General features: G+C 34.7%; 2 protein-coding genes across 3 annotated transcripts; one reads left to right on the forward strand and one right to left on the reverse strand.

Annotated features, from left to right (window-relative positions):
• Window positions 1–1,831: 1,831 nt before the first annotated feature.
• LOC100370706 (prohibitin 1) lies at window positions 1,832–8,045 on the reverse strand. Its single transcript, XM_006815873.3, has 6 exons — window positions 7,738–8,045; window positions 6,424–6,585; window positions 4,263–4,405; window positions 3,534–3,650; window positions 2,703–2,798; window positions 1,832–2,561 (listed from the first exon to the last, which is right to left on the reverse strand). The coding sequence occupies exons 1-6, from the start codon at window positions 7,832–7,834 to the stop codon at window positions 2,346–2,348; spliced, it is 831 nt and encodes a 276-aa protein (XP_006815936.2). The 5' UTR covers window positions 7,835–8,045; the 3' UTR covers window positions 1,832–2,345.
• A 208-nt stretch (window positions 8,046–8,253) lies between these two features.
• Window positions 8,254–24,995, forward strand: LOC100369960 (lupus La protein homolog). 2 transcript variants are annotated; one of them, XM_006815871.3, is made up of 13 exons: window positions 8,254–8,335; window positions 13,421–13,547; window positions 14,463–14,532; window positions 15,815–15,921; window positions 16,148–16,249; window positions 16,932–17,042; window positions 17,555–17,655; window positions 17,938–18,009; window positions 18,691–18,727; window positions 19,656–19,793; window positions 20,526–20,715; window positions 22,912–23,037; window positions 23,641–24,995. In XM_006815871.3, exons 2-13 carry the CDS (start codon window positions 13,476–13,478, stop codon window positions 23,805–23,807), a joined length of 1,293 nt encoding a protein of 430 aa, XP_006815934.2. In that variant the 5' UTR covers window positions 8,254–8,335; window positions 13,421–13,475; the 3' UTR covers window positions 23,808–24,995. The 2 variants fall into 2 exon arrangements, with proteins under 2 accessions (XP_006815934.2, XP_006815935.2); XM_006815872.3 differs by having other exon boundaries at window positions 23,644–24,995.
• The last annotated feature ends 1,914 nt before the right edge of the window (window positions 24,996–26,909 follow it).

The raw sequence follows: 26,909 nt of genomic DNA on the forward strand, positions 1-26,909 counted from the left end.
TTTTGAGTGCGCGTTATCATCAATTGGGACTCAATTTCCACGCGTGCGCAGGTGACAGCCCTCTCGCTTTAAATGGATAGACGAAAGCAATTTAGAAGCCAAATCCAGTGGTGTTGATCACCACAGTGCCCTATCATTCTAGTATTGCTTATAGAATTTAAACACCACTCGTCACACACGACACCAGCTAGATTTCTGCTCTATGGGAGTGTGCATGCATTCTACTTTTGATATGCCCAGCTACAAAATATTGTACTTTCAGATGTGTGCGAACATCACACACACACACACACTCAATGAATTGTCGTGAGCATCGCCCAAAATAAATACTCCCATCAGTTTATATCTTGTACTCTGGATTCCATAATCAGGTGATCTTACAATACTGACATACAATCCATACATAAGGTAAATATCAGGCAATGAATTGATGCATAGATTTTAGGCATTGGTGGAGAGCTTTATAGCGAGTGGAATTATGCATGTACACATGTATACTAGGCGTTAATGAAATTACAGACACAAATTAGTGATAGCATATAGGGAGTGGTCTAGATTCTAGGCACAAAATTTAAGCAGATAGAAGAATTGCATAATTCTTGAGGCGGACATCTGGGCATTTTCACCATCAGGCAACAATCAGTGAAAACAAAAGCTGAGAAACACTCGGGGGAGGGGGCGGGGTATTTTGGGCTACCCGGTAGTTAAGACTCCTGAACAACCCAACAAGACTACCTCTAAACATGTATAAATTTGGTCGCTCAGGATTACTCAGTTCCCACCGCATTTGGGAAGTCGCCACACTTTAACAGACTTGACTGAAACGTTATTGGCAGCAGTCATCAAATAATTATACAAATGTGATTCACTTAGAAAGTAATAAAGTTCATCAAGCTTTTTTGTCTGGATAAATAAATCCAAACCAATGTAATTTCATCAGTTGGTTAAACCCAACCCATCTTATGCCAGCTTCAATGAAAAAATACAGAATTACTATCAATAGTTGAACATTTTAATTCACACCATGCACCATAAAAAAAACACGCGTCTCTAGAGGTAAGGCTCAACAGAAACAAAACCCAAGATTTGTATTAAGTCATCTACATAATAAGCCATCCAAATAAAAATTTAAATTCTAGTTAACTATGAATAATCAGGATCATTTAATTTTCTTGTGATTTGAAACACTATTAAAATTGACGTGATCAGACCTTGGGGCGTCAGGGATACACAATGCTGCAAAATTTCTTGTAATATGGTCCCAGTTACAAAAACAAATTTACACTGCAGTAAACCACCAATACATATTCATTTTAATTATGGAGAATAAAATGAAAACTATTCTCAAAGCTCATGTTTAATTACTGTAAAATACTTTATTTTTGCTGAAAGGAATGATTCAGCGAAAATAAAATCCTGCGAATATACTTTTTTTCCTATATTTCATATTCAACTCTTCAAAAATCAGTGAAAATAAAATCCACACATAACAGCCAAAAGGTTTTTTTCAGCGAAAATAATTCCAGCTTTCACAGTATGTGACCGTATAATTTGATATAAAATAAATCATTTAGCCCTGTGAACCGAAAAATGTATTGAAAGTTGATGACTTTCAGGCTTTTATATCAAATCAAGAATGTATTTTTAGCAACACTGTCCAGAGACATGTGATGAGTAGAACAGGTGATGAAGATCATCCTGGTTGATTAGCAGAAACATTGCCATGGCAACATAAAATGGATACTGACCAATTAAGGGAGAGGAGACATGCTTTCAGTTTTCACATATGCAATACACGCGCAGCCAATATCATTGTCTTTACGCAAAACTGTTGAAATTGCATCAGCATATAGACAAATTTGGTGTTTATTTTACAGCATGACCACATTGATGAGAGGCATATTTTTCACTGACAACCAAGACGTTTATAATGTTTCACTTACTGGTCAAAGCTTGCTACAATGGAATATAGAAGAGTTTATTAAAAATACATTGTTAGGTTGTGAAAGAAACTGAAATCTGATTTCATTTGAGCCACACTTATTTATTGGTGCCCAACAGAAATTGTCAAATATGATAATTCAACATTTAGTACTTCACTGAGGAATCCACAGTAATCGAGTTTGCAGAACGACAAATGATTTCTATTATAAAAAGACAGAATAAACCCTGCTATTAAAGTCTATTTAAGGTCAGTCACATTTAACACAGTGCTCAGAATACAGAATATCATTATTACAACTGTACACTATGAAAGTGCAATTTGAGTGAGATCTCGTCACATGTCACTGGAAGTTGGAAACCCTAGCTCATACACCCTGGAACCAATCAATGAATCCCCCAAACTACATTGCTGGTAAGCTGAGTAATGTATTCTGTCCTGACGGTAGATATGCTACGTTGCGTGACATTGACATCTGATGTGCGATATCTTCCGCTGCTTCAATCTTTCTTAATTCAATAAGACCCTCGCCAGCATCCCCGAAAGATATAGCTAAAAGTTCAGCCGCTTTGGAGTCTCCCTCGGCAGCTATAATGGCTGCACGTTTCTGTTGCTCTGCCTAAAAAAAACAGAAAAGAAGAGTTATGTATTGGATAAAATGCACACAGACAGACACAAAAAAAAAAAAAAAAAAAAAAAAAAAAAATTGTTCTATGATTATCTGGTACAATCTCAGTAATTGACAAATTCTTCAACTTACCTTTTCTACAATAAACCGAGCTCTTTCAGCTTCTTGTTGGGCTACTTGTTTTAATTCAATGGCATGTGAGAATTCCCTACCAAATGTTAAATGCGTCTGGAAATAAATAAGCACAAAGGTTACAGAGAAGATCGATTTCTGTTTGAGAAACATCAACAGCATTACATAAGTGGTGATATTTTTTTGGAACAGTTGTGGTGTCGAAATAAATTAGTAAGGAATTTGTTTTAACAGGAAATCTCTTTAGCTTTCACAACAAATTCTTTCACTCCAAAGTCGCGACGAAGTCAGCCAGTTGGCACTGACTGACAGCTTCATCAAGGAATATTGTGAAATTTCTTAGCTGTTGTGATGTAATAATTTGCTTTGTTCAGGCAACGAACGAATCACTGAAAGGCCACAGTGAAACATCGCAGTTTGAGGTTGAAAATGTCTCATTATCTTAGTACGCTGTTCACATTTGATCTGTATCATGAGCTCAAAAACGTTTTATGGTTACATCATTGTCAGTTTTAGCAAGACCTTTGTTATCGTGAGGATCATAAAATACTGTAGAATACTTTATTTCGCTGAAAAGACTTTTTGGGTGTTTTGAATGGGATTTATTTTCACAGATTTTTGACTAGTTGAATGACAAATATAGGATAAAAGGGATATTCGCTGGATTTTATTTTTACTGACAATTCCTTCAACGAAAATAGCAAAAATTAAATACAAGCGAAAATAAAGTATTTTACACAGTAATAGATCTGATCAGTTGAGATGTTGGAACCACAGAGATATTCAATTTCTTCTCCAGTCAAAAACACACAAATTGTAGAACATACTTACAATAGATATATCGTCAAGAATGAGACCAAACACAGCAGCTCTGTCAGTTAATTCATCTCTAACTTTCAATGAGACCATTTCTCTCTGCGTGATTAACTCGCTAGCATCAAACTGAGCCTGTGATTGAGATGCAAATACAGAATTACTATCAACAATAGCGCCCTCTATAAATGTCAAGGTCAAAGAAGATTCAATAATATGTTAGCGAGATTAAGTGTTAATATTACAAAATGGCCACAACTGAAGAGCTTGAAATATAAACTAAAAATCCTTGGTTACATGGAAATAAATCTGATTAACAGTTCCTTTTTGCAGAGATGGTCAGCCACTGTGGGTTGGATCACAAAGCCAAGCCACTCTTTGTATCAAGTTTGAATGAAATTAGTCTACATGCATGTACGTGTGAAAAAAGGCCAAACAGGCAGAGCAAAAAGATGTTGCAGAGAAGTTGTGCTAAAACATCATTAACTAAACAAAATGGCCACCGGCCGGTCATTTTGTATCAGATCATGAAACAAATTGATGTGCACATGTATAGTACTATGTATGATGCATGTGTGAGCTATGAATGTAATCGGTCCAGGCATGTCTAAGATGTAGGTCCATATATAGGCACAGACGCACAGAGGTCAATCCATCCCAATTTTTGGATGGTGTTCGTACGTGACTAAATCAATGACTTGACATACAAGTTATTGAAACCACCCCGGTGGGAGTAAGTTGACTTACCACAACAGCTTTCAATACTTCATTAGTGATGGAAGGTAGAACCCTATCATCATAATCTTCACCTAAACTAACGTAGATCTGCGGCAACCGCTCAGGGACTGGCTTGAATAAAATACGAAGAGTAATATTTACATTCTGCAAATCTGGAAAAAAATAATAATTAGAAATTGGTTACTGCTGATACATGTAGAAAGCAAAAACTAATGGAGTTTTACGAGTACCTTTTTCAGCATCTGCTGTAATTGGTTTTCAAGTTCAATACTCAGTAATATTTTATGCATCTCATCACTGTTATCAGTGGATTGACAGATTAATATAATAACATCATGGTATTGAATTATAAAATGTATTTATGGCTTACTGGTGGCCATTTTATTGCTGAATGTTCATCAACAAACCAAACATTCCTGTCATTCCAAAACCAGAATGACAAGTATCGCTAAATTGTGTTCAAACTTGTTAATCATATTAGACATTATTGGAAGTTTTGTAGATTGGATTCAAAATGGCTGACTGGTGGCCATTTTGTTTTCATGAATGCTGTTCCATGCAGAGCGAGTCATAATCACATTCAAACTTCACACATAAATTATAATGATTTTCTGAAAGCTTATTCTCTGTTACTATTTGTATGTCTAAAAAGAAAACTAGGTAACCAAATCAATTCTAATACAAATGGCTACCAGAAGAGGGCTGAACAATATAGGAAAATCAAAAATTAATTGTTTCCATGGAAACAAGTTTGAGTATCCTCTCCTCAGATTCAATGAATCCCAAAGCTACCAGCTTTTTCATGGTATTTAAATTGATTACATTTTTACTTTAAAACCATCCTTCTAACCCCCAGTTTGTGTTACAATGCCGCAACTTCAATAATTAGTTAAAAACCACTGCCAACACTTCCTGGATCATTTCTTTTCGTTGATACAAAAAAAAAATGCATTTTTAATGGTGGGACCAATTTTGGCAATATTTGCCTCCAGCTAAGGTGTCATCTTATAAGACCTTAGAACATCAGACCCCTTTGACTCCCTAGGTCACTCATTTCAAAGGAAATTGCTGTAACACTATTTCTTGAACGTTCCTTGAACCACCTTGCTCCTAATTCAAGATTAATAGATGACGCTGTTTCACAGGTTTATTTGAATGGATTTCAGTCAAAACGTTTTTCAATTTTTGTATAAAGACAGTTTTTCAATTAAGTGTGCAGTAGTAGTCATGATATGGGTTTAATTATCAGATTTTAATGGTAATTAGTTGTGTCAATCATTAAGAGCTTACACCACAATAGGTAATATGTATCTCATTGAAGACTAAGGTGAGATTACTGAGCTCCCTAGTTTTCTCAACTGCATCATTCGGATCTGAATGCTGGGTATCCTCGGGGGCGGAGCTATGCCACAGACGTTCTACGTTGCTAAGACGCGCGCCACTGTACCACGTATTTCTATGGGCTTTGTGTGCGCTGCTGTGGAACGCCGGTGGAGCCGGCGAAAACTCGAGAAAACAACACAAACTCAACTTTGAAGTAATCCTGAACAACAAAATTTATATATGTTACACACATAGGACTAATCTTGTTACACTGTTCAGGGGAGTCTCAACAAACATCCCAAAGTACCGTTTTCTGCGAGTTTTTGGTCTTTGTTTTCACCGCGAGGGTTGCCAGGTGGTAGAAATTGCCCGGATGTCCGCCCCCAAGGACTCAAAAACTCTGACAAAAAGAAAATACAGTTTTGAACTTTGGTGCTATAGGCGGATACTACGTATAAGCTGGACAGAACAGATAACTAATGAAAAAGTACTGCAAAGAATAAATTGTGTAAACAGACTGCTCAGTATCACGAATACAAGGAAACTAAGTACCTTTCCTAGGTTCCTTGCTGAGGAGTGACAGTTTAGACAAAAGATTGTTGATGGGCATGGTATTGGGAAACAGAGGTAAGGGAAGACCGAAGATGAGACTGAGTGACAAAATAAAAGAAATTTGTGGGCTTACAATGGTTGGAGCTGAAAAGTTGGCACAGGGTCGAGATCACTGGAGACTATTTGTGCAGTGGACAACGGCTGTTTAAGTATGAACAATCCGTTGTTGATGATTTTGATTATTTCATAAGAGTAAGTGAATAGTGTACAGCTGGCATTGTGAGCAAACGCTTACCTTTGGTACCAGTGACTACAGGCACATTTCTTGGTCTGTCGCGACAATCAAAAAATATTGGTTTTTGAACCCAGGGAATAATAAAATGTGTTCCTTCATCGGAGATGGTTGGTAACACACCACGAAATCTGTCAAATATCACAGCTCTGTGTGCTGCTTCGACTGCAATTGAAACAGATGATTAGTGTTAATTAAACAAGACAGACAACAAAAACATAATACAGTGGTTCTGTGCACTTGTACATTGAAGTACCAGTTAAGTATGGAGCGGTTAGTGTGAATTCACTTGTCATCTCCCAAGGTAGCCTGACAAGTTGGCGTAGGTGGCGCCCAGGACTGCTGCGAACCCCACCATTGCAGCAGTCCAGGGCGCCACCTACGCCAACGTGTCAGGCTACTCCCAAGGTTGTGATGTTTACATTTTATGCCCAAGGCGGCATTCAATGCATTTAATTATGATTGAAGTTCAATAACAGTTTCATGAATATCTTTCTTTGGCACCAGAAGTAATTAATAAATATTCAAGTTCAATACTCAGTAATATTTTATGCATCTCATCACTGTTATCAGTGGATTGACAGATTAATATATTAACATCATGGTATTGAATTATGAAATTTATTTGGTTATCAGTGCATAGTTGGGGAATAGGAGCATATTGGCATGATGTAAAATTAAGCTTCTGCGTTCTTAAAGAAAAAAAACATGAATATACAGCACCCAGGTTTTAGAGGCGGCAGAACATGCGTTTTTTCTACACACACATGGACCCACAACATGGATAAGTTAATCCTTGCTGCATTCTTAGCATATTGGATTGCTGCTTGTATGTATATTACTGCATGTTACGGCCAAGGAACTGCAGGTCCATGGAAAAAGTAAACAGTTTGCCAATCAGAGATGCTAAAACTGCAACAAAGACAAAGCAGAGCTGCTAAAATGACAAAACGCAGCTATGTTTTCGGTAAAGGAGTTTCAGTTTGCCCCAGTGTAGCAATTTGTACAGGATTGTACTGTAAATCCCCGTTTTATGATCACCAAGGACGAAAGATATAACCTTACCAGCAATCGTACATTTTTAATTTAAATTTCCCATTTGTAAATATCAAAAGGATTATGTAGAATGTGAAAAACGGCACAAACCCAGATTCTGAGTTCAGACGAGCCACAATTTGGGGGTGGGGGGTTTCCATGTTCGGAGGTAATCTCAAGCTTGGGAAAGAGTGCTCGATGATGCAACTATGACGCATTTTACATCATTGTAACACTCTTCATAATAGCCTGTACTTGTCCCTATTATTTGGATGTACTTACCGTTGTAAAGCGCCGAGTTGACAACACCCCCGGCTATTGCAAGTCCCAAACCAAGCTTTCCCAACGTGTTGAATAACCCAGTCATCTGAGCGGCCATTTTTGGTTAACTTCTCCACACGCCGTATGACGAGAAAGACACACGATTTAAAATTTACCAAGATCCTGCCAAGAAATTCACACTTATCTCTAGTCACACTGTACAGCAAGGTCTCGACGCACAATTCGGCAATACAGCTTTTTTTCAAATAGCTACAAACGGCAACTTTCTGCACCGAATTTTAACCTCACATGTGCGACCTCAAACTGCGCAGTCTCACAATTTCTCCTTGTGCAAGGAATATAATATACAAGAGAGCCGCGCCTATTACCTCTAAAAAGCATATGTTGAATTAAGTCTTTTGGTCTAATAAACTTATTATCTTTAAAACTATTATAAATTTGTTATACTATTTTAAAATTATACAAAGTTCAATTAAACTGAAGAATTAAATATTCGGACGAGGTTTGGTAACCCTTGACCTCAACCAGCGTGGTTGGTTTCGAAACAAGTGATGCAAACACGTTGTTTTTAAAGAAATACCCCAAAGCCGGACAGAAGGTAATACTTTCATTACAATTTCTACCTTTATAACAAAGTTCTTATTCGACGAATACGCCGTTATACGAACACATCTCACATATAATTTCAGCTGAAGCCTGACGTTTATGAAACGTTTTCCTGTTAAATGTGAGTGCTTTCCAACGTTATTTGTGTTTAAATACAGTATTTCATTTAGTTGTCTACATCACTGTTCTTCAACAACTTGGTGATTTTTCAAAGTATTATTAATACCAAAGATATTAGAGAATAATGCATTTGTTTAAAATAATGTTGATAAATGGCATGAATATTTAAAATATAAGTAGCTCATGTTGTCTTTGCTTTATGCTCAGATTACTAATATATGAACATGTGCAAAATGTGGGGAAATATTTGATATTTTACACAGATTTGGAGTCATTGCCAAGTCCGGCACAGATCTAGAAGCAGTACCTACACACGAATTGGTGACGTCATAAAATACATGACCTTCAATCGGGGTCGTTTCCTCGGTATATACGAATTGGTATATACAAATTACAATAAAGATACTTAAGACATTACACATAAGGTAAAACAAATCACGTGACAATATAATGATAATAACGGTAATAAATCCTAGCTTAACAGTTGAAGAGAACGCTCATATAGTCAGTCGGGTGACGCCGAGGGTCACGAACTGTGTTGCAAAATGGCCGTGTGGTTGAAACTGGGTCATGGCGTGACGGGTGAGGAAGACATCATTAAACACTCAAAATCACAATAAAACGGGGAAGTGGTTGCATATTACGGCGTAGCTACCATGGGAAATAAAAAAACGCCCAATACAAACGACATGGGTTCGAATCACACTACATACACACTCACCAGAACCGAAGCAATCAGAAACCAGCAATCGTTTTGGCTTTTCCGTTCAACTCATCGGAACACTAGAGTAGTTAGAAAAATGAACACCACTTAACGACCAACGTCGTGGCGTGGTACACAAGCGTGCCATCAAAATAAAACAAAATTAGCTTGAAAAGACAGTGGGTTCGAGTCCCGCTCAGAGCTACCGTAAACACGTAAATCAAATAAACTGAAATCTCTCAAACCGTAAACAAGTAAACAAAGAACGTCGCAAAAAATAATAAACCTCACAAAACTGCACCATACAAAACTGAATGAATAAATAATAAAATAACTAACGTCTTAAACTGGACGACGCGCAATTTGTTCAACAGTTTCCAGATTGTGACAAGAGATAAACAAGACCCAAGTCAAGGTAAGTTTTGTTAAAGTGTCGATGGCGTTCCCTATATTACGAAAACAATTCAGGCAACAGACGAATATCTTCTGTGGTGTTGTTGAATTTATACCGTGTCTGCGGAATTGTTGATTGAGGGTTCGAAGCCAGCAGTTAACGTTTTGTTAGAAAGTTTCACAATTAAATCAAATATCCAATGATACCAGTATATTTATTTCATTATTTTAACAACTTGCAATGGTGGAAGTTGGTCAAACACGAGTTCTTACACCTAAATAAGTATCAAATATTTGTCGACACATTTATTCTCTCAACCTTGTAGAGGTGGAAATTAATTAAACAACAGGTATTTACTCACAAATATAATGGTCAATATTTGTCCATACATTCATTCTGTCAATTTAAGAACTTGTAATTGTTGGAATTAATCAAATGAGAGTTGTCTACACCAAAATAAGTTTCAAATACTTGTCCATACATTTATTCTCTCAATTTAACAACTTGTAATTGTGTAAAATAATTAAACGAGAGTTGTCTACACCAAAATAAGTCTAAAATATTTGTCCGCACATTTATTCTCTCAATTTAACAACTTGTAATGGTGTAAAATAATTAAACGAGAGCTGTCTACACCAAAATAAGTCTAAAATATTTGTCCGCACATTTATTCTCTCAATTTAACAACTTGTAATGGTGTAAAATAATTAAACGAGAGCTGTCTACACCAAAATAAGTCTAAAATATTTGTCCGCACATTTATTCTCTCAATTTAACAACTTGTAATTGTGGGAATTAATCAAACGAGAGCTGTCTACACCAAAATAAGTCTAAAATATTTGTCCGCACACTTATTCTCTCAACCTTGTAGAGGTGGAAATTAATTAAACAACAGGTATTTACTCACAAATATAATGGTCAATATTTGTCCATACATTCATTCTGTCAATTTAAGAACTTGTAATTGTTGGAATTAATCAAATGAGAGTTGTCTACACCAAAATAAGTTTCAAATACTTGTCCATACATTTATTCTCTCAATTTAACAACTTGTAATGGTGTAAAATAATTAAACGAGAGCTGTCTACACCAAAATAAGTCTAAAATATTTGTCCATACATTTATTCTCTCAATTTAACAACTTGTAATGGTGTAAAATAATTAAACGAGAGCTGTCTACACCAAAATAAGTCTAAAATATTTGTCCGCACATTTAGTCTCTCAATTTAACAACATGTAATTGTGGGAATTAATCAAACGAGAGATGTCTACACAAAAATAAGTCTAAAATATTTGTCCGCACATTTATTCTCTCAATTTAACAACTTTTAATTGTGGGAATTAATCAAACGAGAGCTGTCTACACCAAAATAAGTCTAAAATATTTGTCTGCACACTTATTCTCTCAATTTAACAACTTGTAATGGTGTAAAACAATTAAACGAGAGCTGTCTACACCAAAATAAGTCTAAAATATTTGTCCACACATTTATTCTCTCAATTTAACAACTTGTAATGGTGTAAAATAATTAAACGAGAGCTGTCTACACCAAAATAAGTCTAAAATATTTGTCCGCACATTTATTCTTTCAATTTAACAACCTGTAATTGTGGGAATTAATCAAACGTGAGTTGTTTACATCAAACTAAGTATTAAATATTTGTTGAGACATTTATTCTCTCAATTTAACAACTTGTAATGGTGTAAAATAATTAAACGAGAGTTGTCTACACCAAAATTAATCTCAAATATTTGTCCACACATTTATTGTCACAATTTAACCACTTGTTAATAGTGGAAATTACTTAAACGCGACTTGTTTAATCAGTTGACATCAATGCAACTTACCCGCAGACAGTGCACAACAGAGTATCATTGTTGAGCAATTATAAACAGGAACGTGTCTTGGCATTAGGGTAAGGGTCGGGTCAGGTATGGGCAACGGAATTATTAACAGGAACGTGTCTTGGCATTAGGGTTAGGGTCGGGTCAGGTATGGGCAACGCAAATGGCAAACACCCAATTGGCAAGATGTACACTAACGGGTTATGGCATGCATATAGTTTACACAAGTAAAAACACAAAATTGGCAATTTTTTGGACAATTGTAACTCAATAATAGAAATATGTTGTATTTCTATATATATACACACACTATATAGTCTTATCAAATGCAAATACATCCAGTCAATCCATTGTGGTCTTGTGGGTCAGTTCTCTACATAGTGACCAGGAGGACCTGGGTTCAATTCCCTTGCCTGCCCATCTTTTTTTCGCAAACACCATTTGGCAATAAAGCTAAATATGACAACAAATTATTTAATTTGCATGACTACCCACATAGCTCAGTTGATTTGTACTATGTCAGCAATGTGAGCGATCGCTGGTTCGAATCCAGTATGTTTAGTTAGATTTTTGAATGCTAGTGAAGACAGTGTCCTATGAATAGGACTTAAATCCTAACTCCTGTGTGAAGACACTCGTGGTACAGTGGACAAGACAGTGCGCTGGGAACTCGAAGATCGCAAGTTCGAATCACGGATTGGACACTCCTACAAAAGACATGAAAGACGTTAAAATCATAAACAGCGGATTCAAAAACTCAAGTCAGGAAAACAGAACACAAGAATACTACCCCACGTGGAAGCCAGCCGAAGTCGTCGAAGAACGAACACAGTCGAAGAACGAACACAGTTGACAGCTGTAGGTCACGTGCAACAACAGACACGAGGAGCATGGCTGCTCTCCAAATGGGTCCCTTCTTTTGTATTGACCCCCTAAGGATTGCTAATCCCCCTTTCTAACTCTTCCCCCCAAAATAATATATCGCCCCTTTTAAAATGTAATGACCCACAAATTAATGAATATTCATGAGCACAGAAACTGCTACGTCATGAATAAATTAGCATAATTTTAAAAAAATTTGCATAAAGTGTAGGTACTCCTTCTGGAGCTCTGCCCCAAGTCCTGTGGGGGCAACACTTAACATCATTGACAATTTTAGGTTTTGTACATATTTTCATGCAAATTCAGACCAAATCCTACATATAATTACTGTAAAATCTGTATTAGAAACCGCGGCTTCTATTAAAATGGCATAATGCAATGGAAAGGATGCGGCTTTTATTAGAGCATCTATACACATGAGTAATGGTGAATTTTTGGTTCTCAATTATTCAGAAAGAATGGGTGCGACTTCTATTAGGGATGCGGCTTCTAATACAGATTTTACGGTAATATTTTATTGACACAACACTGACACAGAAAAGTACAGCATTATGTCTCAAAAAACTAAAACTAAAACATACAAAATACAACAAGACTGGGAATTATAAAACTACAAAAGTACCAAATAAAGGGTAAATATTACCAGAGATAATGACATAATGGAAATTTGCTATAATAGCCACAGAATGGAAAACTATTACTATGCAGTGTAATTTGATTTTTAGATCAGTATAAATTTACACAATTTGTTGTAATTTAAAATTGGTGAAAGCTGCTAGTACTGATAAATATAATATCCAGAAAATAGTAGTAGATACATACAATCCTTGGTAATTATTTAATATTAACCATTTTGACCAAAGTATTCTTTCTCAATACTAGATAGGTGTTCGGTTTGAGCGGCTAACTTGCATGATGCAAAGTGACAAGGGAGGTGATCAGTACGCCATGTTCAGTATGATCCATCCAATGTGTACAATGTGTATAAAATATGTTGTTTACATGTACAGTTGTATATGTACAGTTTATTATGAAATAAAAACGTATAATGCATTATGATCACTTCCTTTCAAGAGTAAAACTGATGTTTTGAAAATATTTCACAAAGCACAAAATAATTTATTTGTTGTAGGTAGAATTAAGTACGGTTATTGAGAAACATTTCATCATATATCATATAATAAAATATGTCTGCAAACGGTGATAAATCTGCAGAGAGTCCTTCCAAGCTGGAAACTAAAATCATCAGACAAGTAGAGGTAAGTCAATTTTGAAATTGTAGTGGCTTGCAAACCTAGTACGTGTATACGTTTTATAATGGCTGAGCTTTGTATAGCAGCCGACTAATGCTTACCTTGCCGCAAGAAGGTTGTAGTTTTTGAACCATGTTATAAATTAAAGGGTGTTCTCAAATTGGCAAAGTTCTTAAAAAAAAATCATAAGTTGTTTTATTTTAGATCATACACAGACTGAAAATGTAAAAAAAAAAATAATAACTTCTTTTCAACTATAGAAATTAAAAATCGATATTCACCTAGACGAAATAGATCTTTGAATACCTTTGACGTTTTAAGAACAAACCCAAGCAAGACAAATCTGATGAATTGATGCTTCAATGGCGTTCTCTTGGTCGTTGATTTGTTTTTGTTATGTGCACATGTGCATTAGCAGTGAGTAATTGATAAAAACGGTTGTTCACATCTAAAAATAAATATTAAGCTTAATGTTTTCACAGCAGATCACAAACTTTCTGTGAGTGGCACTTGTGATCAGACATTCAAATACTCGTTGGTAAAAAATGTAAACATCATCAGTCTTGTCTGATGTTCCAATGCTTTGTATGGTAAAATACTTTATTTTCGCTTGGAATTTATTTTTGTTATTATCGCTGATTCGGTGAAAATAAAATCCTGGAAATATATCTTTTTTTTTTCTATATTTTACCTTCAACTCGTCAAAAATCCATCAAAATAAATTCCCATACAAAACGCCCAAAAAGTCTTTTCAGCGAAAAATTATTTCCAGCTAAAATAAAGTATTTGGCAGTATTACATTATATGCATCCTTGTTAGAAATGCAACAGATTTAACTGGCTTCTTTCTCGTGTATCGTTTCCTGACCTGTAAAACTAAGCTTGCTGTTGATCTAATTGAGTCATAATGTTTGTGTTTCAGTACTACTTTGGGGATGCTAATTTAAGGAGAGACAGATTTCTGCAAGAAAAGTCCAAAGAGGACGATGGATGTATCCTTTTACAAAAAATTTTTTTTTCATGAATAATTATATTAAGTTCAAAACATAATTAAAGCCGGGAAGTCATCACCTGCACATGCGTCAGACAACGTTTTGTTTACAAACAGGTGTCTACCCATGAGCCCTCACGTTTTTAGGGTGGATTGTTATCGTCGCTTAGCACTCAATTCTCGCATGCACAGGTGACGACTCTGTTTTAAGGTAGAAGCCTACTCATCATTTTTGAGAAAGTTGGTCATAAATCGCATGACCATGTTCATTGGTTTATAATGTAAAATCGTAGAGCTACTGTCCCATGGCACTGTGAAATAGCAATCTTTTGTGTGTTACAGTGATGTATTTTGAGAAACTTGTCCTAATATTTTTCAAAAATCGCTATTTTTAGAAATTTTCTTAAAAAATTCAGGAAATCAAAAAGTACCCCATCATCAAAGCCTACAATTTGAGACATGGCATAATATCTCTGCCATAAGAACCTTTGATAAATGCACTATAATACTGCCAAAATGGCTGCTATCCACTAAATACAACTATGATTTTCCCCAAAATTAACCTGGTAATTTAATAATTTAATAACAACATGCAATAATTGTTTTAGCTGTTTTGTATTGGACAATAAGAATTATTCTTGTTGTATGTTTCTGACATAGTATCCTGATCAAACTTCTGACAACTCAGAATATGCAATAATTGTCGCAAAGTTTCAGAGAGTTAATGCAACAACTATCTGATAAAAGTCCATTTAGTAACAGTTGTGGTACATTAGCTAAACAACACATGTGCATAACCATTGAAGTAACCATTATTTGCATAATTTTTCCCAAAATGACATTACATAGTCGCCATGTGCTATCAAGTCGAAGAACTACATGTACATAAACTTTAAACATGAATGGTCTAGGCATGTGAGATATTGCACCAGAACAGCACTCATTAAAACAAGTTGGCCACCTATTTGAATCCAATCTGATAAACATCAAAGTCCCATAAAATCTATTGTATATGTATGTACCAAGTTCAAACAAAATCTGTCCATTCACGACCAAGACCAGTCATCATGAGTCATGGAATGCCAAAAATGCTTGATTTTGAATAGTATCGTGTTATAAAACGATGTGATGTACCTGTGAAGAATGACGCATGGTAACAAGGAGGTCAATCCATAAGTCACTGTTTTCAGATTGTTTCCAAATGGAGACTAATTTTCAGAGTTCACATTGCATGGCGTAGAGCAATTTCTATTTTTTTCCCTTAATCTTAATTTGATATGCAGGGATATCATTAGAAACGTTAGTAACGTTCAATCGACTGAAATCACTCTCTACAGATTTTAAAGTTATCACTGGTGCTTTAAAAAAGTCGCAGTCTGGATTACTTGAGGTAAGTGACATGAGGTAATTCCTTTGAAGAGTGTAAATTTGCCCAACAAAATTGTTCTTGCAATATTTCTATAATATGTTTTGATAATTTTGGACTATATGTACTATACTTTTTCATTTGCTAAAGTTTTTGATTAACATGCAGATTTAGTCTATGAAAGATGACAAAAGTTGACGTTAGCATCCAAATGTTTAAAACTCTGAATTTTAATCTGTAAATCTTACAGATCAGTGAAGATGAATTGAAGTTACGTCGATCAACAGCCAAACCACTCCCTGAAGAATCAGATGATCTCCGAGCTGATATCAAAGCCAGAAGTGTCTACTGTGTAAGAGATATTATTATAATGCATTTGTCATCGTAACGGCATAAGTTACAGTGTGCTGTAATTTTGCAGTATTTCTACAGGGTATTTTCTTTTTACCATATGAGGAAATGCGAATTCCAAATATGAAATAATTATGCACGCAAGTGTCCTCTATTAATGAAAACAAACATGGCTGCCACCAGGCTTTGACTGGACTCCACACAAAGAAGTTCGTTTTTGGATTTGGACATTCCCATGGTGTATTCTAAGTAGGAAAAGATATATAATATAATTTATTTTTTTTGAAAAAGTTTGATTTGTGTGAAATTTGATTGGATAAGCATCCACGATACTAGCTGCATTATTAGCGTATATTTTTGCTCTATTAAATGCGCGCATCAACTCAGATTTATTATATGGTTATTTGAATAAGACTTGTTTTGACCATGATAGTTATGTAAACTCATATGATGCTATTAGAGCAAGTACCATATTGTGACCACAGACTCCCTTTTGTCGTCAACGCAAACAGCATACTCTACTAATACTGGAAATTATGATTTTCAGAAAAGTAAATCAAAGTATTTTGTAAAAGTTGAAATAAAAGTTGTATATTGAATTTTGTTGAGTTTGATCATTTTGAAGATCAATGATTTAATGTATAACCACAGTATTTGTTTTGACGTTGTTGATTACTTTTCAGAAAGGTTTTCCAAGTGATGCTACACTAGATGATATCCAAGAGTTCTTTGATGGTTATGGCAAGGTTGCGTTCATTCAGATGAGGAAGACCCTCGACACCAAAGAATTCAAGGTCAGTATTGTGTAATAGTAGCATTTTTTTTGTTCGCCCGCCCGTGATCACCTCTATCTTGTATACGCCTGGGCGGATCACTTTCAAACTTCACATGTACATCATACATCTTGGGATACATACTGTATGCACATCCATTTGTTTCATGCCTTGATTCAAGATAGCCAAATGGTGCCCATTTTTATGCTTAAAATTTAAAAATAAATGGATTTTATTTAAATTTAGTGCATACATTGGACATAATAAGATGCACGTCATCAGATCTGTTTCAAAATGGTCGAATGGCAACCATTTTTTTTAACAGCTTTTTTTTTTGCCTTCAGTGACGTGATCATATTTTGCATCATGTGTTACATTGTTGCTGAAGCAATTAAAAAAAAAAAAATAATTCAAATGTAACATTATTATGATTCAGATTTTCCAAATAAGGAATATGTTTGACTCATCCGTCCATGTGAATTTATTGTCCATCCTGCCATTGTGAGTCATTCTAACTGTACAATATATTATAGGGATCAGTGTTTGCAACATTTGAAGATGAAGAAGCTGCGAAGAAGTTTGTAGAAGCTGAAGAAATCAAGTTTAAAGACACAGAAACAATTAGAATGTTGAAGTGAGTCAAATCAAGTGTGTATAAAATTAAGGGGTCGCAACCTACTTGATGTGATGATCAAATCTCCTACTGAAGTCGAAGGGTATTGCATCTCCTAATAAATAGGATATATCTATTATATAATACTGCGAAAGACAATATGGTATGAACGTATTGTATGATATAGTAATTATAGAATGCTCATACTATGAAAGATGTAAGGATTGTAGAAAAAATATGAACTATTTAACTTAATAATTGAATGTATCACTGAGATATTGCCCAACATTTTTTTCTCCTTAGAAATGAATATTTTAAAAAGAAACAAGAGGACAGAAGAAAAATGAGAGATGATGAAAAAATCAAAAAAGTGAAGTAAGTGAAAAGTACACGTAATGATTAAAGTTTATCAATGATTCAATCTTGATTACAATTATTAGTGCCCCATGTAGTCATGTAGTTCTGCCATTTCGAAATCAGATCTTGTGCATCAATGTATTTCATTCAAACTTAGTATTATTAAAAATTATGGGTCCTTTTGATGCACAATATTTTTCCCAACATCGCTATGACTAAAATTTTCACACTAAAATATTGATGCAACATTGTGTTCTTTTCTCTAATTTGTTAATTTTGGACCAAAGAGGTATATTTTGCATACACAATTTGATCAAATTTTTGACAAAAAATATGGAAAGAGTTTAGTAGGTTTATTTTGGGAAATGTGTCAAAAGTTGATATTGAAAGGATGAAGTGTTGATGTTGCCCTGGTAAATGTTTTTATATTTTATCTTTACATAACTGCTTAATCTATTGAAATACAATTATGTATTTGTTACGCATACATTTTCTTTTGTTTTGTAACTATTTTACTTTAATAAATAAATAACCTTTACTATGCTCAAAACCAGAATAAAAATGTTGATTTTTTTAATGATGTAATAAAGCAATTCTATCAAATTTTATTCTATTCTATATATTTGTATGCTTTGTTGAACTGCTTGTTTGTACTCATTGTTTTGCATCAACTCACTGATATTTTTTAATTTATATTAGAGACCAAGAAGAGAAAACAAAGAAAGCTGAGGAGGAGGTAAGAAATTACATCTAAACAAACAAAACAAAAATGTTTTTAAACATTGACGATGCAGGTTGACTATTTGTTCAAAGCTTAAAACCCGTATTTCACGCATATAAAAAATCGTTTCAGTGATTTTTTACTAAATAATGATAAATGAAACTTAGAAATACTGTAAAAATAAACTTGTCCTAAAATTGCGTAAATCTGCAATCACGCTGCTAGTTCAGAAGACGTTTTATATTTCAACCTAGTTCATACCTAAAATTCTGTGGGAAATTTCAAACTTCAAACACAAGTTTTATTATCATTATTATGTGTTAGTTTATGCTATTTCAAAGATTGAATTGTGTATGACATTAATATTTCACTAAAATATACTGGACATTCTCTAACATTTACATGTGTTTTGGTGTTAAAGACACGTATAGTGATTTTGTCGTTATTTCTCCTAACCTCACCTTTGCAGCACACTGGATAACTTTCCCTGATGTACCAGTTTTCTAATTTGCTGATAAAATTATATTTTTCACAACAACAAACTGCAGAGCGGATACATATGATAAATGGATTCTCAATTTGTGACTGTGATATGGGATTTATTAAAGGAGTTTAGTAAATTTTTTATGTTTCTTGGCTTGGCTTGGCTTGGAACATAATGAAAATAACCATACTTGTTTAATAAATTTTAAATCACATGATTAGTCATTAGAGGCTCTCTACATGTATATATCAAACTGAAGAATGATTTTTTGCTTGAGGACATAATGTGAATGTGAATGGATGTTCATTATATACTATTCTCGGGAGCAAAGCTACATAATGATGTAGAAAGATAAACTGATATGACTGATATGTGTTATATTATTTAATGCATTTGCAAAACGTTTTTGATGTTTTTTCAAGAATTTTCTTCTCATAAATTTGTTGTTTTCAATAATAGGCTGAACAGCACTATGAGACTGGCTGTATATTATTTTTTAGTGGTGTATCAGAACAGACATCACGAGAAGATCTAAATGAAGTATTTGATAAACACGGCAATGTTAAATGGATTGACTTTGTCAGGGGACAGACAGAGGTATGTATTGTATGCTGTACGTCTTAGATACTTGGACAACTTTTGAAATTTGATTTAATGGATGGTTATTTCCAATATTAGCTCCCACATGCTCCCAACCTTTTGTTTTGGTTTCATTTTAAGGACATCAGAATTGCACTAATTCAGTATGCTATATTCTCAATCGAATTAAGTCCAAAAGAGGACTTATTGTTTGAAATATCTGTCCAGTGTTGTTTGTTGGACAATTTGTTCAACAATTGTTAACAAGAGTTAATTGAAGGCAATATGTTAGTCAATTAGTTATTGTTTTGTATACCTTTGACCTATTGGCAGCCTTATTTGTCTAAAAAAAAACATTTTAAACATGTTGTCGACTGTTTCTCAGAAAAGCCAGGGCTTATTTTGTCACTGATAGCACTTACTATCGGTTGCTGATGCACATCATTTTGTTGTGCATTTGAACAAAATGATGGATGTTTTTTTTGTTTTTGTTTCAAGTGTTCTCCCCTGTTTTTCTGTTTCACCTATGTGAATTGGTACTAAGGCATGAAGTAATGGTTTCATATTCTCTTCAGTTGCATTGAGGTTTTGATGAAATTTAACCAACTAGCAGCCATTCTCGTTCCCCAAAAATATAACCAATTTGGTTGCCATTCGCCCATTTTGAATTGTATTAAACAATACAATATGATGTTCATCAGTAATTGATCTGAATGAGTCATATTGACATGGGTTTGTGCTTTCTTATAGGGATACATACGATTTGAAGGCAAAGATGAAGCCAAGAATGCATCTGAAAAAGCAAAGGAAGCAAATGGTGGAAAAATTACAGTCAAAGGAAATGAGATCACTTTCAAGGTACTTGAAGGCGATGAGGAGAAGAAGAAATGGTTAGAAACTTATGAACAACAAAATAAAGTTCGGCAGATGAAACGAATGGGTAAGCAAATGTTATGACACTAGTCATCAGTAATGTAGTTTCAGTGTTCTCCCCAGGCCTCTGAAGCGACACGGTACCGTGACGCTTGGACACTCGGCCGTGATGCTTGCCCTTTGTCCGTGACGCTTGGTCACTGGCCCGTGATGCTTATTGCTTTGTTTACAAGTGTCAGTCTCGTCTTGCACGAATTTAAAACAATAACATGTATTGATCGAAAGGTAATCCCGCTTTTGTTAGCCATACAAAGACAGTGATAAAAACGGAAGTCTGCAATAAGTTGCGAAGTCTTTTAAGGATGCAGAGCCGGGGTGCAGAGCCTCCAAATCCAAACAAAAATACTAGAGTAGCAATAATTTGCCCATTGCACGCAACGGCAACAATGTGACAAAACAAGTCACAGCGTACGTCGGGAAGATCAACCCCGATTTGCTGCACTCCGATTTTTTATCACTCAATCGCCGGTGACATTAATTACCCCAAAATTAAAAAAAAAACAAGTGAAATTAAGTCGCATTGGAAAGAAAAGTGTGAATAATTCAACAGCAGACGAGACGGGTTAAGAAAAAACGAACCCTGACCTCTGGAAATACCCCATTCATAGGATGCCTTAGTAGCGAAGAACGCCGCCCCAAGGCGACATAATGCACGTTGCAACCTTGTGACCGATGCATGCTGGGTTACAGGGGGGCTCTGATCGAGGTAACAAAGATGGCGGCGCAGAGTGCATGTTTTTCCGCGATGTTTAAAAACAACATCTCGTTGGCGATTTTGATGTATTGCCTATGATAATAGTCAATGAACCGTTTTAATAAACAATTTGTGTATTTTACACCAAAAAGTCAGATACCGATGATCGCAATAGCAGCAATGAATACCTGTCCAACGCAATGCCGACAGCTGACAATGTTACGGTGATCGTAGCGTTACTCACAAGGTATATAGCAATGAAAAATCGACGACTATTAGTGCCGAACTGCCATTGTAGAATTTTTTTCTAATTATTGATTTATTTCAACATATTTCAATATCTCGCCGACTTTATAAATTTAACCAAAAGATGTTTTCCCCCGACGTTATATGAACTGACAGTGACATGGGCACTAAAACTTGTACACAATGATGAACCAGTTACATCCATGGATAACATTATATTCACTGACTAGCTATAACACAAGTTTTTCAATTTGTTTTCCTTTTTATGCTGTTCTATTTCAAACTTTATTTGACTTGATACAAAAACATAAAATACAATGCAGTAAAATGATATAAAATTTATCAAATATAAAAATATCTTGTCTTAATTGTATTAGTAGATTGACCAAATTGGTTGGGAAAAACTGATTACTAGTATTATGCAAATATAATTATGCAAATTAGATATATTGTTATGCAAATTGACCGTGATGCTTGACATGAAGTCTGGGGAGAACACTGTAGTTTTGTTTTTGAGTAAAACAAAAAAATGGTTCCAACAGAACAAAGCCACTGTTTTTCCAAAAATAAAATGTAGCTGAAGTATTATTCAAATTAGGTTGACATTTTGATTTTGACTCCCTACCAGCTGATTTCTATATTCTATAAATTTAGCCCTCGATCCCACAGCGTTGTCAGAGTGAACATCAGCTTGGTGTTCAGTCATGGATTCTACTATAGTAAAATTAGGTGGATGTGCAAGACAGAATACCTGGAATGTGCATATGTGCACCAGCAGGAACCTAACTTGGATTACCTTTGATTTCAGCAAATTGTGTCAAATTTGAAGTTTAATTAAAATTTGTCAGTCAAAATAAAGGTTCTGGTCGTTACTTGTTTGTCATTATTTTGATGCAAACAGTGTGCATCATTTTACTATGCATCCATCTCATTGCAGTGTTTTGGATGGGCAGCTGATGACTGATTAAAAAACAGTTCTGTTGGCCAGGGCTAGTACAAATTAAGTGTAGACAGCAATATTGTATGTATGTTGTATCCGCGGGATTGATGTTGAACTTAAAAGGTTTATGTCATTTCTTGTAGTTCCAATAACCCAGTTTTTATCTGACTGGTTTTATAGTTTGATATGTTTTAATCAGTATGAACTCTAAACCAAGTTTGATTTTGGTGTGTTTCACATTCATGAAAATGGGGCTTGAAATGTTATTTTTTCTTGGTACAATAATTTTATATATAATAGTTTTGTGTGAATTTGATTTATAGGAAGAAAACGTAAGCCATTCAAAGGTAGACCAGCAAGAGGTAGGAAAGAAGTGAAGTATGAAGGAAAGAAGACAGTTTTTGAGAGTGATGGTGAGAGCGGTGATGAAGGTGATCACAGTCCTGAAGGTACAATTACTAATTCATCAAAATTTCTCAATGCCACATAGTCTGTAAATTTAGCTTTGATTTTGTTGTTCAATGGAACCAAGTGCTGATTGGTTGTATCTTTGTGTTGCTTAGAAAACATAAAATGTCATCATTTCCCAAAATAGATTTTAAATGGAATGCAAAATACAACATAGATTGGCTTCTTGCCCATGGTACACTGCGAAGGTTAATATAGTTATGCCTATCGATTTGAAGCACTGAGTTTTTTAGGTCATAACTAATTGCTAATTCCCAGGGCATCATTGTTACAATAGAAAACCATACATTTGTGATCTTGAAAAGCATCTTATCATAGCCTTGGCATTTGTTAAATGAAAAGCATGAATTTTAAATTTTACAAAAAAATAAATGCAAAATGAAGAAACTATATAGTCCATGATATTTGTGTTCTGCAGAACATCCACATAAATGCTATATTTAACTCTTGAAGATCTCTCACCTCGGTAACCAACAAGCTGACCCAACTTGTATTTTGGATTCTTACAAAATCGGTCCTGTTTACAGGAGACGCTCACTGTTTCATTCTGTTTGTATATGTGATATTATTTTAACTTCTATCAGCAGGTGATACTAAAGCTGACGACGACTCCGAACCAATGGCTGGTGAGAAAAAAGACACCAAGTCGGTGAAACGAGTTCTTGAAGGCCAAGGCGATGAAGCACCATCAACAAAACAACCCAGGACTGAAGAAACAAGTGAACAGAAAGCTGAAGTCATTGCTGATTGAAAACTCGAACATTTTCCTTTGTCAGCTATATATATATATATATATCAAGTTTATGTAGCACGAAACAACAATTTTTTAATACATAAAACATATACATGTATTCAAGATGGACGAAATAACTCATTCGTCACCATTTTCTTTTTTCAAACTGAAGAACAGTTAGATTTTTCAAGTTCAATTTATTGAAAACTTTACACATTATGTGATAGCTATCATAGTTATTTTTTTGTCAACTTTACTTTCAAAGTTAGCTCTAATGAGCAAATTGTACACGTCTTTATGAGTAATGTTCATCACACACAGATCATGAATATGCAAATTGTCATTTTCTTTGGTATTTAAGTGTAACATAAAACTGAATCATGATTTTCACTGGTGTTTGATTCAACTATTTTGATATTTTTTAACAGGGTTACAATGGGTATTATTGTAATTCCCCTGCCTTCCTATTAACGGATTTCACTTACCAGGGTTTGTACACTGCAATTACAAAAGCCTTTGAAAAGTTTTGAAATTTGGCCTTCTTTTAGACAAATCCTAGAAAAGTATAGAATTTCACCACCATTTTTAAATTCAATAAAGAAAAACCCTTTTCATTTATATTTTGCTAATGGTTTGAATTGCTCATTTCGCTGACTACAGGCAGCAATGTATTAGAGAAATTTACAGTTCTGAGATCATTCTCAACATGTACTCAGATTGCATTAATTTAGTGGTGAATATCAACATTGATACAGGTGAAATTTGCATGAGCATTACATTTTCATGACCTTTAGCTGGAATAGTTGTATGAACCCTGCTTATCAACAAAATTGAAACTAGTGATTAATTAATGGTTTACAGTCTGTTGTTTTTGTTGTGTAATATACCACAAAGAAGATGCATCCTTATTCTGATTCTTTAATGGATCTAAAGCAAAGATGACCATATCACTATTCACTGACACAAGATACAAAAATCTGCATATTTTACTGTTTGGAGTTAAAAAAAAACGCACCTTTCCAGCATTTTGTTTATGATTAAATAATGCTAATTGTATGTAAAATTGACAATGGTCACCATTGCATGTCACTATTTCCTTGAAAATGTTTGTTTCAATGGCAGTGCAGATAAAGTAAAAGGTTCTTGTAATCAACTTTTGTCCAGTCATTTTGATGGTTAATAAACTATCCTTTGTTTGTTTGTTTACATACAGGCTTTCTGTATTTACTTGTGTACAGTCTTGGTACTACAACAAACGAACACCCAGAATTTGAATATACACCTAAATCTGCCGAATAAAGATATAAAACTAGGAAAGAAACATTAGCGTATGTGTAACTTACAACGTTATTTCAGAGATGTGTACATCATTCTTTTCATGGTGCGTTGCAGCCATTAAAACATGTTCCAGATTTCAGTCATTTATGGATGGTTCTTGTTTAAACTTGATACACAAATTGAACCTAACGCGACTATTAGTTCCTGTTCGGACGCAGTCTGAAAACGGGGTCTTATGTTTTACCTCTGTGTGTCTGTGCGTGCGTCTGTGCATGCGTCCGGACCTGTATCTTAGAAATGCCTGGACCAATCACAATCAAACTTCACACATACATCATACATGATATTATACATATGCACGTCAATTTGTTTCACGATCTGATTCAAGATGGCCGAATGGCGGCCATTTTTGTGCTAAAAATCATCAAAATCAAGCATTTCTCAGCTGTTTACAGATGGATTTTGTTCAAACTTTGTATATACATTAGACATTATGGGACCTTGATGCAAATAATTTTGTTTTTCAGGTAAGATTCAAAATGGCCGACTGGCTGCCATTTCGTATTAATCAATGTGGTTCTCGTGCCATATCTCTGACTTGCTTTCACTGATTATGTTCAAATTTTAAATGTTCATTATACATGTCATAGATAGACAGATATATTGGTTTGACGATCTTATTCAAAATGGCCAAATGGTGGCCTTTCTTGTGCTAAACAATCATCAAATATCAAGCATTTCTGACATTTATGGATGGATTTCGTTCAAACTTTGTACATATATTTATAGACATTACAGGTTCCTGATGCACATCATTTATTTTTCAGATTGGATTCAAAATGGCTGTCTGGTGGCCATTTTGTTTTAATGAATGAGCTTCTAGACCCATATCTCCAACTTGTTTTGACTGATATATTCAAATTTTAAATATTCATTATACATCATGTCATAGATAAACAGATATATTGGTTTGACTATCCTATTCAAAATGGCCGAATGGTGGTCATTTTTGTGCTAAAAGCCATATCTCTTAAATGCTTTGACTTGTTATATTTAAATTGTATATATTTGTTATACATCATGTTATATATATATACATGTATTCAAAATGGCTGATTTTGAATGCCGTTCCAGAGCAATACCTCTTAATATGGACAAGTACTTGTTTGTCAATCAGATACAAATGTCAATCATCTTAATGTTAAAAAATCATATTCCTGACATGGTTATATTTCAGCTATATTACTATAAACAAAACTATATATCTTAAATTTGATAACTAACTGGGACTGTGCCATGCATGGCTTGTTCTTTTAATTTTTATTTTGGAATGAATTACTGAATGGTCGACTAGTGGTTATTTTGTTTTAAAACAAATAATGCGGCATTGACATGCCTTGACTGATCAAGTTAAAAACATAGCATTTACATCAGACTTATCGGACACACTGCCATCAAATCCAAAATGGTTTAAACGATTACTGTTCCACGGAGCCATATCTCGCACATTTCAATATTGATTTTGTCTTGGTATTCAAGAAATGTCTCGTGCCTATTATGCAAATAGACTATTTCATTGACGGTAACTTGTTTCGTTCAAGTTGCGCTCTTGGAAAATTTATAACACTTTATTGGAGTCTTAGGTCTATTTAAGAAATATTGGTCAGCATTTGCTAGAATTAGAATAAATATTTACTAATAAACGTTAAATTGTCAACTCGTCAGATTGTTTGCGATCATATTTTGATGTGTGCTTGAGTTTTATTATCTTGCGCTTTCGAATAGTGCTCTGTTACTGTGGACCCTCAAAGATTCGTCTAATGGAACAAGGGCGAATACTGA

The sequence above is a fragment of the Saccoglossus kowalevskii genome, chromosome 22 (genome assembly GCF_978046115.1).
Source record: "Saccoglossus kowalevskii chromosome 22, keSacKowa6.1, whole genome shotgun sequence".
Lineage (NCBI taxonomy): Eukaryota > Metazoa > Hemichordata > Enteropneusta > Harrimaniidae > Saccoglossus > Saccoglossus kowalevskii.